Source organism: Rhyacophila brunnea, unplaced genomic scaffold (assembly GCF_057557595.1).
Source record: "Rhyacophila brunnea isolate RB1 unplaced genomic scaffold, BYU_Rbru_1.0 scaffold_5, whole genome shotgun sequence".
Lineage (NCBI taxonomy): Eukaryota > Metazoa > Arthropoda > Insecta > Trichoptera > Rhyacophilidae > Rhyacophila > Rhyacophila brunnea.
In genome coordinates this window covers 26,791,835-26,807,922 of record NW_028233170.1, presented here as the reverse complement: position 1 = coordinate 26,807,922, position 16,088 = coordinate 26,791,835, and the positions used below count along the sequence as shown (strand labels likewise).

The 16,088-nt window shown below is 31.6% G+C and overlaps 1 protein-coding gene across 1 annotated transcript; it reads left to right on the top strand.

Annotated features, from left to right (window-relative positions):
* The first annotated feature begins 10,790 nt into the window (after window positions 1-10,790).
* Window positions 10,791-16,064, top strand: LOC147066220 (uncharacterized). Its single transcript, XM_085955233.1, has 3 exons — window positions 10,791-10,877; window positions 12,799-12,995; window positions 15,941-16,064. Exons 1-3 carry the CDS (start codon window positions 10,809-10,811, stop codon window positions 16,044-16,046), a joined length of 372 nt encoding a protein of 123 aa, XP_085811359.1. The 5' UTR covers window positions 10,791-10,808; the 3' UTR covers window positions 16,047-16,064.
* The last annotated feature ends 24 nt before the right edge of the window (window positions 16,065-16,088 follow it).

Sequence of the window (16,088 nt, the reverse complement as noted above, 5' to 3'; positions counted from 1 at the left end):
TAAAATTTCTGTAAGTAAATTTCGGTTATTGAAATATAACCCAAAAAACCATTTTTCGCTACCATTTTCCTAAGACGGTGTCGTCTTCCCAAGGGTGCCAGAGTGACTTTTTTCAATAATAATAACGAGAGAAATATATATTATATAATTTGATTATTTTGATACAACCGTACAGATATCACGTCAGACAATCTCCAGTCTGGCGTTTTCTTGAAATAGAGCAACACTTTCCAAAATGAGGGGGCCGTAATCTCCCAAGAGTCATAAAAAATACCAGCTGAGGTGCGAAGTAATTGTCTTTACATGTAGAATTGGGGTTATTTTGAATAATTGTCTTACATAAATATGAAACGTTTCCTCGTCAGGTCGCTAGGAAGTCCAAAAAAGGTCCTATAAGACAAGGGGTCGATAAGGGGTACCAACCTTCTCAATATATATATATATATACCCATATCCAACCATGTCCGATCCTAATAAGATCATAATAGGGGCCTCCACAGAATGGAGGTTTGAATTAACAGATTTTGTTTTTACGAGAAATGGATCTCAGCCACTTGCTCAACCTATTAGGTCCATACTCTGACTCATACACAGATTGTAAAACAATATGTGTACTTGCCAGACCCAGGAATCAAACCTGGGACCCACGGCGTTATAGGCCGACACATTAGTTCTTTCAACTGGATGAATAGTTTGATTTATTTTCAATTCGAGAGAATTTCCCAATATGTGTCATAAATAAAACACATTATTTAAATAGATTTTCACCAGTACGTATTCTTGTATGTGTTTTGACATAGTGACATAGCCATAGCTTGCATACAAATATACGTCGAATTTTAAGCAGTTTTTTGATGACAAGATTGACAAGTTAATTTTCAATGCATAATTTTTAATTGAATTTATCGGGGGTGAAATATTTGCTCTAAAAGGGGATGAAAATCATATGGACCTCCACAGTATGGAGGTTGAATTAAGAGAAATGGATGTTTGCCACTTGCTCAACCTATAAAGGCAACACTTTGGGTCACTACATTATAGAGCTAACGCGTAACCTCTCGGCCACAGTGAGCGTTAAAAATAGATAATACATAAAAATGCGAAGTATATAGATGTTATACGTAAAGGTTTTCTGTATAAATGTCAAAAATATTATTTACACTTACATCAGAGTTGTTGGTATTTTTCACATTGAAATTTGATGTTTTTGTAGTCCGCCTGTTTGTATCTTTCTCGTCATTTCGTATCACGACAGTACTGCTCGACATGTCAGTTGAATGCGAGCCATTATAGAATAAGTTCGCTATATACTGGAGTGGCATATCATGTCGATATGGAAATAGACGGATGCATGCGATCTTTGATTGACTTTTAATGGAAATCATTCTCGGATTTTGTTTTTATAGATCGCCCGCCGCTCATGTTGGATTCGATGATTGAAGGTTCTCAGAATGCAATAAAATTATATCTGATACACATGTACCGAATGAATCAGAATATAAAAAAGCACGCATGCTTGTTAAATCAGAATTATTCATTTTACTATCGAAGATTTAATGGCTTTCCGAAGAAAATGTATAACTCCTATATTTTTATGATACGTTTTATAGCAGTGCTTCTCAAAAATTATCTAGTCCCAGCACACTATACAAATTACATTTTTTAGGCACACTAAATAATACTTACATGTACTTACACACATCTATAATACCCAGCTATAACATATTTGAACTCTTATTATTGCTAATATTATTTAAGTAAATATGCACATTTCGTCTAAATAAAAATTAGCCAGATATATTTTTTTGTCATGTTTATTGAAATATAATAATAATAAAACAATGTACATGCATAGTTTATAACAGTAGTTATTTTACGAAACATGCATGTTAATGAAGTATTCCAGATTATGTATGGTCAATAACGAATGCTTTTTTCTTGAATATTTTTTAATATTCATTAAAAAAAAGTTAGTTAAGCTAAACCATTATACCTACTGTATTATATAAAATGAAAAAAAAAACGAGTGATAAGTATTATATAAAACAAAAAATATAATAATATTTTATAACAATTAATACGTATTGTCATATTTTGCCAACATAAGGCTGCGAACAGACGGTTTAGACTTGATGAAGTTTATTGATTAATGTGGATTTTAAATGTGTTGGCAAAGTCATGAGAACATATGTTAGGTATATAGCCAGTCTTCATCAACCTTTTTATGGGCGCGGACCGCTAACACAGAAATAAAATCTATTCCTTATTGAGGATCTTGTTTATAAGTTTTGAAATCCTATATTTATCATGACGTATTTAACAGTCTAATACAAAAATCTAATAATTTAAATTTTTGTTAAAATGAAGACTCTTTGAAAGTTAAATATTCATCATTAGATGATTTTATGCCGTATAAATAAAGGCGTGCATTTTTGAAGCAAGTATTAATAGACAATTTTGAAAAAATTTTAAATAACAACTGTCAGAATTTTAAATGAATGGTAAGTATTTATTTCAAAGTATCGGTATAAGCCCGCCAGTTTTAATGTTAAATGTAAAATATTGGAACAACAAGAAATAATATTCAAAAATCAGTAGTAAAAATAAATAATCATTATTTAAATGACATGGGCTAATAGATAAAATCAATATCCATTATTATTTTGATAGTATGAAAAGTAAAAAACATTCAATGGGGCGCACGGCGTTTTAGGGTTACCATTATCGCATATAAAGTATATTAGTCTATGCATTCATGAATATCGGTAAGAACAAACTATTTATGATTACATTATTATTAAAAGAAGATCAAGTAAGAAGTCGCAGAGGTGCAGAAAAAAGAGCTAGATGGACATTTCACAAAATAAATGCGAATAACCTCAAAGATTAAATTAATAATTGATCAAAAATATAGGTTCTCTAGGTAGGTGCTACAAATATTACAGAAATCTTTTTTTTAAACTAAGTACATTTTTATTACCTATTATTGTCTAATTTTATATAAAAAAATTAATCTCAGTTTGGGTACAGCAATAATTAATAGTATGATATTAAATTTATGTCAATTAAAATTGTATGCTAAATTAATTAGTTAGGGTTCGTGGATTTTTTATATTTTACATGTTTTTTACTCATCACAACAAAAAAGGTTTTTTTCAACGTCTTTTAAAATTACTAATTTAAGTAAGTATATTAATTATTTATATAATATGTATATTATTATTTTTACTATTAGTGTAAATGCCGAATCAGATAATAATTCAATATTGTTAATTTATTATAGTATGTAATGTAAACAAGACCGTGAAACGTATTGCCATTGGCGAGCCAAAAGTCCGAGGACAATTAATAAGTCGTCCGATTTGTCTATGCTCTGATACTGATCAACTAACGAATAAAAAAATCGAGCTGTCAAAAGTTGCGATTATCGGAATGTTTTCCGATAATCCTAAAATGTTGTGTTATTTATATGTAGACTTGCATAAAATAATATAACAGTAAAAACAACACAAATTTTATGTTTTCTTTTATGAATTTCATAAATGTTTTTAGTAATAGGTTGTACGTAATTGAAGGAAAAGATTTTTATGTTATCGTTTGACTGGGTGTGTATTCTAGATTATCATTTTCAATCATTCACATTGATCGACATCGGTCGTCTTTAGTAATAGGTTGTATGTAATTGATATGTCATTGAAGGAAACGTTTTATTCTGTCATATGTTTGTTACCATTGATTATTATTGTGAATTTTTGAACACAAGAAATACATTTATTGTAAACAACTTAAGTCTGTCTTATTATTTAATTCTGATACGGAAAATAATATGTAATAAGCACTATACAAGTCTGAAGTATGTCTTGTTATTATTGCAAAGTTGAAAATGTATATAATAGACACTACAATTTATTTAACTCCGCAATGATGTAGAGATTAAGGGTTTGAATCTCATAAGGTAAGGTTACATATATCTTTAAAGTGGGCTTAGATCAAGAGTATATGCCTAACAGCTACCTACAACTGATGGTTCGGAAGGTGCAGTTAAGTTAAGTTACAGCTGATAGTTAAAATGAAATAGTATCTTAAAGGCACTAGAAGCTTGCTCAGGAGACTCGCATTGCATCATTGAGCCTTTTTATAGATACACAAATGCTGCTACACTAAATGGGCGTAAGGGATGAAATAATAGAGAAATATCATTCTAATAGTACAATCTGTTCTGGAGGGCCAGATAGAAAGAACAATACTATCCTACTAAATTTAACATAATAAGGAAGCTACTAAATAAGTTATTTCTGTAAAAGAAAAAATCTGTCCAAAATAGATTTTATACTGACAAATTGATATTTATACTTACCATTAATTATTTAAATAATTCCCGAAAATTACTCAAATAATTCCCTATCATAATTTAAATACTTCCATTGTTATATTATAATACTTACCAATAATCATTTTTTACTTGCTGTTCATATTAAATAGTTCCCACCTTTTTAATAAAATACTTGCTCGATTTTTTATTAAAATACTTGTTGTTTATGCATATATATACTTACCAAATAATTTGAAGCCATAAATAAATATATTCCCAGGAAATACCAAATAAAGTAAATTGGTCAATCATAAAACAATTTTCCTACTTATTAATTTTTTATTATACATATGATGTGTTATTCTTATGTATGGTGCAATTATTTTCCTGAATTGGAAAAATATTTTATGACAACTGCGGCGATATGATATTCATATTCTTTAAACCGAGTTTATATGAATATTTTTTTAGGTCCTATCTAAATATCTGTAAACATTATAATATTACCTATCTTCTTTATGAAGAGTAGATATTCTAAAAAAAAGTTCTACGCATGGAACAGATTATTATAAAATTCATTTTTTTATTGCAAAAAAAACACAATGCTTGATGGCGATTCCAAAATGTGTTTTTTCTGTTTAATTTCATTGGACACCATATTCAATATTATGTATATTGATGCTTTCAAAAATTACGGCATGTTTTGTTTAGTGTACAATGCAATACTAAATTTTCTTTTGTCTTGGCAATTTGATGCTGTTTTAATTAATTTATGAAATTTATTGGTTTTAATATGGCTATAGATAAAAAAAAAACATTCGTTAACTCACTTATCCATTAATAGTATTGTATCATCTTGGCGAAATCTATTACGTCTTGTGTTTCATGTACAAATGAATATTGTGTTTTTTTTACGATTTATCACTCAATAGACTATAGTTAACCTAACAGGTAATGGAAAGTTGAGATTTTTTTAGCTGTTCTTCCAATTTTTGTTACATTTTAAATTATCTCAATTTTTTCTAATTGTTGAATATGTACCGTGATCCGAAGAACCCATCATTTAGTACCTACTTATTTAAAAGTCTACATTCTAGGAGGTATTGTGTCTTATGGGGAATAAAACAATCGTTTTAAGCTCATATGCCATGAAGTAGGTACTTGTCCGAATACTTCATACTACAAAATATTCGAATACTATTATTATCATTATCCGCATCTAGCCAAGTATTTTGCCATTTTGTATTATTCTTTCAAACCAGGCGCATACACAAGGAACGGAAAAAAATATAAATTATGTAGGAAAGTGGACTATTACATATTCTTATTCGTCGTCAGGACCTCATAACTGAAGATCATCACCCGGATGATTCAGCCGTCGAACAGCCCATAGACGGGTTGGCCCTACTACTTTCGGAATTCTACGACACGCAAGGGGCGTGGCCACTATAAGACTCGTGGCTCTCATAAACTAGTGTAAATATATGGGGCATCCACTGTTTGATTTAATATTCTGATGCGGGATGTCTGAAGACATGACAGCGCGGTAGACACAAACGGACACTAACGATAATAATACTTACGACCGTCAAGCGACGCGCATATGATATAACGATACTCACTTGTGGATCACGACAGCTTTCAATAACTCATATAACATACATAGTTATACTTGCAGGCCAGATTTATGCCGCTACACTCAAAGTGCGGAGTGTCTGGGTATAGGGAATGTACCTGGAAAATTGCGGTATTCCAAGGTTGAAGCGACGAGATGGTATAATTAGTCGGCGTAGTAAATCTGGAAGTTTGTGTCACCTGTCACTCGCCCCCTCCTGCCACCATAAAATAAATATTATTTAATGGACATTTCCCCCCCAAACATTTTTTTGTGCGCACCAATTTCAAAATATTATGGTTTTACAACGGGATTATCAAATAGTATAACAACAATTGATATATGCTTGGTGGTTTATTTATAAGTAATGAAAAGCGATAACCTAATATGATAACATAATAATTTCTATGATATCAAAATAAGTACCTATATTATAAAATGTGATTGGTGATGGTTCGGTTACTGCATCTGGAAAAATCAAGTGTTTATTTTCCTCAATGTGTGTTTGATCCGAAACAAGGTTTTAAAGGGTTGGACGAATGACTACCCTGTCAAAATTCTGTTAATTCTGTGAAGGCCACCAAGGAACACGATTTCGCCAAGATAAGATTATTGAAATGTACGTAGAATACTATAAAGTATGAGGCTGCATTTTTGATATCGCTTCACGTTGTTTGTATGCAAACATATTCTATCGGAGGCGCGACCTTAGCATAGCTATAGAAAACAAGTCAATATATACCTTCGACGTTTATGGAATTTAATTGATAGGTACAGCAAAAGATAGCTTGAAACCACCGATAAATATTCCAGAGACAATCATCGTTCTTTAAAAGCTTATAGGTGTTAATAATACGAATACACAGTGTAATAAAATAATATAATATGTAACACTTATTACAATTCTGCAGAGGCGCACTTGTCGCGGTGCTCTTGACGACAACTTGTGACCATACCCATCGAGAGCAGCTTCGTCTCTTCACAAGGTCAGCTACTCTTGTGTCCAAAATGACACCATGTTTAAAAAGAAGTTAGTAGTATTTTATACGGACGTAGCAATTATATAATGATACAAATCATAATATTTGATCATGTTATTTAGAAACGTAGTCCAGTTTAACGATTAAATATCTAAAATTAAATAAATATTTTTTTTATCTTCACGAGAAAATATATTTTTATTGCCAATGAGTCTTATAGGCATTTATCAAAGTTTGTAATTTTAAACATATGTAAATATAAGTTCTAGTTCAAATTTACGATTTGTTAGTTTTGTGTAAATCGAGATTTGTAAGTCTAGAGATTATACGTAATGTGGTTAAAAATGATAAACTAGAAAGCCTATTCAAGAATAAACGAAATGCTTAATATCTAAATTCTTGTTAATTATTATGAACATGTTGGCATCTATAATTAAAGAAGATAGCATGTATCATGTAAAATAACATAAAAAGATTCCCTATAAAGTTGGTACCTAGTCCCATATTTTTTGCCACTGCCAAAGAAAATGTCATGTAATGTGTCGGTCACGTGACACGTATGAATTATATTATGCATCGATGAAGCACTTGACCTTTGGTTGAACTAGATAGAAAATTAAGTGCAAAAGACCATGACTCTAATCTTCCATAATATGTTTAAGTTATGTGTTGATCAATATATTTGAATATTAGATCAATGGGTACATGCCATATTGTTTTTTAAGTAGACTAGCTGAAGTACCCCGCTTCACACAAATAAAACAATAACATTCTTCATTATTAGAATATCTGTATTTAGACATACAATACATTTTAAAATGAAAATGATTCTGACAGTTTAGTCAAACAAAAGAACATCAAATTAAGATCGATTCCAAAATATGAAAACTTTATCTTTCTTGATGTTTCGTGAAAATTCTAAATTGAAATTGGCAGGAGAGGTATTTTGTACAAACGGACTTCATATTTTTCATATATTATGGTAGGTATGAGTTGGAGCCAAACACAAAAAGGAAATTAAACAAACATATTATGACTTTTTAGATATACTTACCTAGAACTTTCTTTGGACATTAATTTGGTAAATGTTTCATGTTGTCGTTGTCAAATGTAAGTCGTTATGTGTAATAGTGAAGTAAAATTATTGATAATCATTAATATACAACGTTAGTTGTTAGAAGGTTATTGATATGATAATATTGCCTTGTGAAATTCTTTATAATATTCGTAATAATTTATAGAAAACCACTCAAAAAAGGCGTGGTATATTATATAACTTCAAAGTGTGGATATGGAGTAGTATACTACGTACTATCTACTGGTTGCTCTGACATAAAAGACTCCATTATATTAGCATCATAATAAAGTGGCCTAACAATCCATGGGGTTCAAGCCTCATCCAAGAACTTTCTCCATGTCTTCATCGAATCTTAGGGGGTGCATTGGTATGTTCGCGTTACAAACACCCGGTCTTGTGAGCGGACACAGCATCCTGCGGTAATTGAGGTAATTACGAAGAGACGTTTTACATGGCTAGGACATGTGTTCCGGATGCTGCCAAAGATCGCGACATTTGACACTGTGGCAAAGCCTCAAGGGTTCCGTCATCGTGACCGGCCCTCTCTCATCCTTCAGCGGTGCTACAAAAGCGATCTACGCGCAGCAGGTCTGGAATGGCGGGAAGCGCAAGAGTTAGTGATGGATCGAGGGAAGTGGCGCGAACTTGTGATTGCCCTATGTCCCAATGCTTGGTCGTGACAGGGTGAAATAAGGAAAAGAATACCAGTAAAAAAAATAAAAATTATATTTTATATATTTATTATTAATAACCAATTAATTGTAAACATTTCTTAACCACTATGTGTTACATATTATCTTATTATTTGCAATACATGTAATGCTGTATTGGTTCACGCACAATAGTGCAGTTTATTTATTCATAAAATCATACAATTTACCATCGGTATAAACTGGCGTAAATTACTAATTTATTTTATTATTTGTTTAATATTTAAAAAACTTCAATGCCATAAAGATGCTTAATAGTTAATAATACTTAATACCTATTGATTTTTAAATAATATCTGATAATATTTAAATTATCGACTTCACTCATTGCTCATATCTCGGTTGTCATCTATGAAATCCATGATGTTTGCCTGCAATGCATCTGAGTGCCATTCCTAGGCTTCGCAACTACAATTGGTTTTGGAACGTTGATTGAATACTCCGAGTTTTAACAAAAATATTGCACATCTACAGTTACATGAACCACTTTTCCTTATGACATTATCCTTGCTTTCTTGAAAAAAAGACTTCTACAATCTATGTATATAATATGTTAAATTTCAGTCAACAGAGATGGAGAAAAAAATGGCTGAGTAAAATGGCTAAGCCTAAATCGTAAATTGGTATACTGCTCTCCATTATCTTGCAAAATAGTATATTATTTCGTGCTATTTTCATATAATAAATTAAAATCAAGCTAGAAAATAATTGTTATCAAGAGCAACGTTCCCTCTAATTTTTCTATTGTGTGTGCGGATCATCAACGCATCTGAGCAGTGTCACTCGTCACCCGGTGCGGTAAATTTACACCCCTCCTTCCCCACAAACACACACATACAATTTTTCATTAAAACTTATATTTTTAAGGTATTTATTAATTTCGTAATTAACGTACAAAATTAGCATGTTTTACACATATATACCGTCCGTACTTTTATCAACAATTAATGTATGAAACCGAGACTTAAGTAAGTCGTCAAAAAATTCTTTTTAATGACTGCATTAATGCATTCGACAAATTCGAACCGATAATTTTTACTTCGCCAGCTTTCGGGAATACCTGTATATTTAGATACATGATTATGAATATCTTGTACAGAAAGTATATACCTAAGTATTTATTATTATAGCCAATAAGTACGTTATGAATCAATACTTTGACTAGATTTCTTGCGCTCAGTGATCTCATTCCAAATCTTTCGTTCTTAGGGTGTCTCTGTCATTATTTTCAAAAGTCCATATCTTTTCAAATTTTTCAATGTAGCATCCCGGTGTACTTTTTGACTTAAATGACTTTTTAAAAAATACAACCTCCATTCAATCCACTTATTTCTAGACGTGAATTCTCCTTGCATATTTGCTGCGGAGCACATGATGTATTTGGCACAATCATCAGCTGTTTCCGAATGGAAAAAATAATATATCACTAATTATTCTTACTTTTTGCGAATGAATTGAAGATGGCATTTATTCTTAATGATCGCATTTGAAATATAACATCCACACCTTTTTGAAATTTTAGGGGATAAGTTTTCTATAATTAATAAGTATAATAATACTATACTATATATGTAACTGTGCAAACAAACGTATTATTCATTTGAATTGTTTGTTACGTGCACTGATTAACACACCTGTAGTTATTACTAAAATCTGGCAAAGGAAACTTTCTTTTAGAATATTTTTATGTGAAGACTGTGCGGGACCTTAGAGGGAACATCGATCAACAGTGTTATTCAAATTATGATAATAATTTTCATACAAACTCCGAATACGGTCTAGAGTTCATTTTGTTTTCTGCATACAAAAGTGGGAATTTCGCCAAACTGAAATTGTCTTCAAGGATTGTATGGTGAAATCACAGAAGGAATATCTGGAAGAAAATTCAACGTCTTTCGTATTATAACAATTTCAGTGATAGATTGTGCTATTTATATATTTATATAAAAAAAACAGCAAACAATATTCTATGCAACTCAATATTTATGCCAGTTTAATAACAAGTATACGGTAGTTAAGAAATAATTAAGTATGCATTCTTTTGCATCTCATCATATCAAAGTGATCTTTTTAATCCTGCTCAGTTAGTATAAAAGAGAATCGCTAACTAAAGATGTCAACAATCAACATTATTTCCCATTTCAAGTCTAAGGTTCTGTGTGAAACGAGTTCCAAGATGAAGGTAAGATAATAAATAAAATATAATACAATAAATACTTCGTCAATACTTTATGGATTCAGAGTACCTATACTATGTGGTAATTCATGACACATGAAATAAAAAATACTAATTACATCTCCTCTTCACCACAAATTACGTCCATTATCCTTATTAACGAAATAATTATTTTACTATGGACCAAATATGACGATATAAAAATGTTATAAATAAATATAACAATACTTTGGGTACTGTGGGTCCGGGTTTGATTGTCGTTATGGATGAAAAATTATATGCAGTTTGTTCAATCAGCATGTCTGTCTGTATTGGAAAGTGGTGTTTATTAATCCGTAAAACTCTCGTATACTTTGGGCAGTGGCGATTTTTCAAGAAACAAATTAGGCGATCATTTCATCAAAAAGTATGAACACTTTAAAAAGATATTGCGTATTTTTCGCTAAAATTCAATTACACCAATCAAAGCATAACATAAAACCGTAGAAAAATAATTATTGCTGTGTTTAAATACTCGTTGGTGGTTTATCTTTACAAGGAGGTCTCCAAACCTGTCAGGGGATCAGGCCTTCACCTACCTAAAACCACTATTTTATTCGCGATCATTCGATACACCAGTTCAATAGGGGAACAACTCATAAAACCTTGTTCCGAGATAATGGCGTTTGATTTTTTTGCAGTAATTATTATATTTTAATTTTAAAGCCTTGATTTCGATGAAAGTGTATGTTTTTTTGTATTTCATTTAGTGGAATTCATCAATGCACAATGAAATTGTACATTTTAATAACGAATTAACAAATAAAATTGATTATATAATGGAATTACTGATTAATCTTAGAAAGGATTATTCAATTTTATGACACATTGAAGAAATTTCAATTTTTTTTTTTGCTGAATTATAAAGAGAAGACCTTTCTACATCAAATGGCATTCTTTACTCAAAACCTTTAAATTTTGAGTTGTTCCCCTATTGAACTGGTGTATCGAATTATTATCGGATGTACACTATTCGCAAAAAAATCTATGCAAGTAGAGGAGTGGTAATAATAAATAATATAATTATTATAATTTAATATATAATCTAATATATAGAACCGTGGGTTGCAGGGACTAAATATTTTTTTTTATTATTTCTTTTTTTTTTTTTTTTTATATCTGTTTGTTATACACCTACGCCTTGTATTTTTCCAGCATTTATAGTCCTCAACGGGTCTTTTGTAAAAGCACAGATAATATATGATAGTGGTACCTAAAATAGAAAAGCCATCAATGAGTCTGCCAGATTATTGAGATTTATCGCTACTTTCATTGTATAGTAAGCCAGTAAAGTGTAATTAATTCCAATGAACGAAAGCCTATTAAATGTAACAAGTTATATTGTGTAAGCTTTGGCAATACCGTGAATAGCGGTATATTTAATATTAGCGTAAAAAGTAATAAGGTGGAATAAAATGTCTATTTGTACGAACCTGATATGTAGGCAGTTATAGTTTCACCAATAAACAGATTATGTGATTTATTATCTAATTTGAATTCGATATAAATAATGTTAACTGTCATTTGAGCTGTCAGTGAATATGACAACAAAAGAACACCGCATTTTTGTAATAACAAAAACCATTATTCGAAATTTAAATATTTCATAGAAAAAGAGCGATTTTAAAACTGCATTATAAATCAATAAATACATTGAAATAAAAAGAAACAAACACACACAATATCACGAAAAGAGTTAAATACGTAAAATTAAATTCACGATTCTAACTACTGTTAAACTGTTTTTCTGAACAATGCCTATGAAAGCTCAAAAACGCACGCATAAATAACACTTTCAAATGCGTGTATATTTGTGGGCATTGCCTGATTTTGCAAAATAATTGTTTTTCGCATTAAAAGAAATATGTGTGTTTAAATTCTGTTCCAGTCCTTCCTGGTAGCGTTGAGTTTAGTGGCCGTATGCAGTGGTAGTTTAGTGGCATGGGGACCAGGTGGTCTGTCTCCATGGGCAGCTCTTCCATGGTCCTCTCATTTGGCATTTGCTGCACCACCTGCGCATTACGCTTATTGGACACAGCCCCACGCTGTTGTGGTTGCGGCTCCAGCTCCTGCTATCCAGCCAGGGTGAGTGATGTCTACATTATTGCTAATTTTACTGTTAACTATTCATCATAACTTCACTAAGGAAACAGATTATAATGACGTTATTGATTCCGCAATAGTATAATAAATTTGGTAACATTCCGTCAGTTATGTTCAGTATATTTTATGTGTTAATAAATGTATATAAATTCAATTCAATTAATTCTATAAATAACTATTATAGTAGGTGCCCATTTAACCAATATTTACCAATTTGAACTGTGATGTTTTATTTGTTCCCCGAATAATACGGATCAATGCATATACTGTGGTGGTTTTAGATTGTCCACTTGCGAAATTTCATATAACATTGTACTTATCAGGTATATAAAACGTCTAAGGGTCGTTCATGTATGATGTCACTCCATAATAGTGGAGGGGGGTCTTATGATTTACGACAAAGGGGTTAGAGAGGGGGTCGTAGAAAATGTGAAGTGTAAACTCTGAGAACATAATATTCCGAGAGACCGTTATACTGTAATCGGTAATTTGCAACAAAATATAGTGGGGGGGGGGGGGTCAAAGTTAACCAAAATCATGTGACACCATTTAAAAATGACGCCTTATCTGGTCAATTTGATTTAAGATTATGATATATACAGTGCTCGAAATGGACCAGAACGCACCGGAGCGCCGTTCCGGTTCGTGCAATCGGTAAAGTTATCGCTCCGTCTCGTGGAAAAAATACTTCGACCGTCTGACCTAGATAGGCCATATAACAAAAAAATTTACACACTTATTTTCATAAAATTTGATGACTGTTAATATTTTCGGAAAATTGTCAAGCGCTTCGGTTCGTAAACTTTTCCATTTCGAGCGCTGGATATATATATATAGTCTCTGGGACTACAATGTGTCATTTTATTTTTACATACTAGGTATATCCAACGAATCGGAAATTATTTTCAGATAAACTTAAACGTTGTAATTAGTTTTTTTTTTTTACCATGGAACACAAAATCAATATCTACACATTTTTTTCTAAATGGTTATGCAAACGTTAAATAAGTTTTCTGATTAATGATGTAACATGATGTCAAATGCCTACTGAGTGTGTGTAAAAATTGGTGACTAACTATTATCCCTTAAATAGTAAGGCCGACGGCTGTTTTGGGTTAATAGGTTAAAAAATCGGCATCCCCTACTAGCATGCCACGTGTAATACATTTTCACGAAAATTTATTTTTCGCGAATACCTGTACGATATATTTCACTCAGCAATTTGAAATCTAAATTACCTATTTAAGATTGCTTTCCGTGATAAGCTGCGAGCTTACGTACAGGAAAAAAACTGTACAAACTTTTGCGGAAGAATTCTTAGCGATTTATTGGCATACATTAATAATAACCATTGATTTTGTGTTGATTCCTTCATGCTGCCTACCGTTGACCCTTTTTTGAATTGATTATATGAATTAAATTTCAATTACCGCATTAGAAAGGTATTCAAGCTATTTTATATGGAGGCACACAAGTTCCAGTCTAGACATCTAGCAGCTTGGCCGACATATTGTATACGTATTTAATTTGTTACTAGTAGCTAGATCAAAGGTCGGAAACCTTTTCCCTAAAGAGGGCGCAATCTAATATGTATTTGAAAATTATACAAAGGCATACAAATATATATTTTGACCGACTTAAAGTTAATAAACCGAAAATAAGTAGGTATTATCGCCCACGCAGTGTTTTAAAATATATGTTTGTATTAAACAAAATGGGAATGGGACAACTGGACGCCAGGACAATTGGACGCCGCACTGTCTTAGACATGTATACAGAACGTAGACGAGGAATTTTAATCAGTTTATATCTATTTCTTAGTAGTTTTAATTCATTTTACGCTTATCATAAGTTTTTTTTTATTGCGGATTGAGAATTACCATGCCTAAGGCTTTATATAATAATAAAAGACCCTTTTTTTGTTGGAACTTAAACATATGCACGATTAAATCATTATTGACGTGTGCATATTTAAATTCTCACCAATTATTAAATCATAATATAATAATTTATATATAAATAATAATATTAAATATTTTCTTTAAAAGTACCTATAAGTACCTAACGTCTATTTATTTTCGAATTGCGTCACGTCCAGTTGTCCCGGTGCCAAATTATCAAGTGGCCAAGACCCTACAAAATTGCTTAAATGTATATAAAGTTTTATTTATTTTATATGGAACGATTTCATTAGAAAAGTATAATAAGATTTTACTTTTTATCAGAATTTACAAAATTTAGGGAAATATTTAATGGAAATCTAGTATTTTTTCATACCGAATTGCTTCTTGTATTTCTTAATTACCCCGTTTAGCGGGGCCTCATCACATATTCTTCGCGGGCTCACTTTTCCCGAGAGAGGGGCGTACCTATCTCTGAGCTAGATGGTTACTATAGATATACCTACCACCATAAATCATCAGGTATTCGAATTTAGACCTAAGCTCATCATAGTATAAAATGTATTGGATGACATGTCAAATGCTAGCATGTGGTGCCCGCACTCAGCATACAACTTTATACTAGTGAATCTATAGACATACTCAAATATCATTTGTTATAAAATTTGAATTAGGAACTACGGGGTCTATTATTAGTTATATTCAGGGAATATATTCTTCACTTATAAAACATGTGTGTTTGTAGTCTAATGTACAAGGCACTGGCTTCTCTTACCGCGGATTCTGGGATTGATTCCCGGTGAAGACACAGTACATCAATCCGATATGTTTCATTATGTACTGTAATTGGGTCTCGTGGTCTGTTGTAGTGTTAAAAAATGTATATTTGTATACTTAACTCAATAAAGAATTGTATTTTAAAAGAAAAGGAAAGTCGAAGGGAAGAAAATCACATTCAACTATTCAATAAAGTCAAATCGACACGAATATCAACGTCGTTAACATACCGATTCATATTTTTTTCAGATATGTTGCAGCAACTCGAGGATCACTTCACATTGCCCCTCTTCCAGGAGACACCCCCTTGGCCAGCCACCACATCAACCTTGAACCAGCACCAGGAACTCAATAAGAAACTATATTGCCAAATATCATTATTAATTTCTCCCTTAAC

Excerpts from the sequence above, each read along its gene's own strand:
- LOC147066220 (XM_085955233.1), top strand. The coding sequence starts at position 10,809 with ATGTCAACAATCAACATTATTTCCCATTTCAAGTCTAAGGTTCTGTGT. Across the intron at positions 10,878-12,798 it reads AAACGAGTTCCAAGATGAAG|TCCTTCCTGGTAGCGTTGAG; the intron begins GTAAGATAATAA and ends ATTCTGTTCCAG. Across the intron at positions 12,996-15,940 it reads GCTCCTGCTATCCAGCCAGG|ATATGTTGCAGCAACTCGAG; the intron begins GTGAGTGATGTC and ends TATTTTTTTCAG.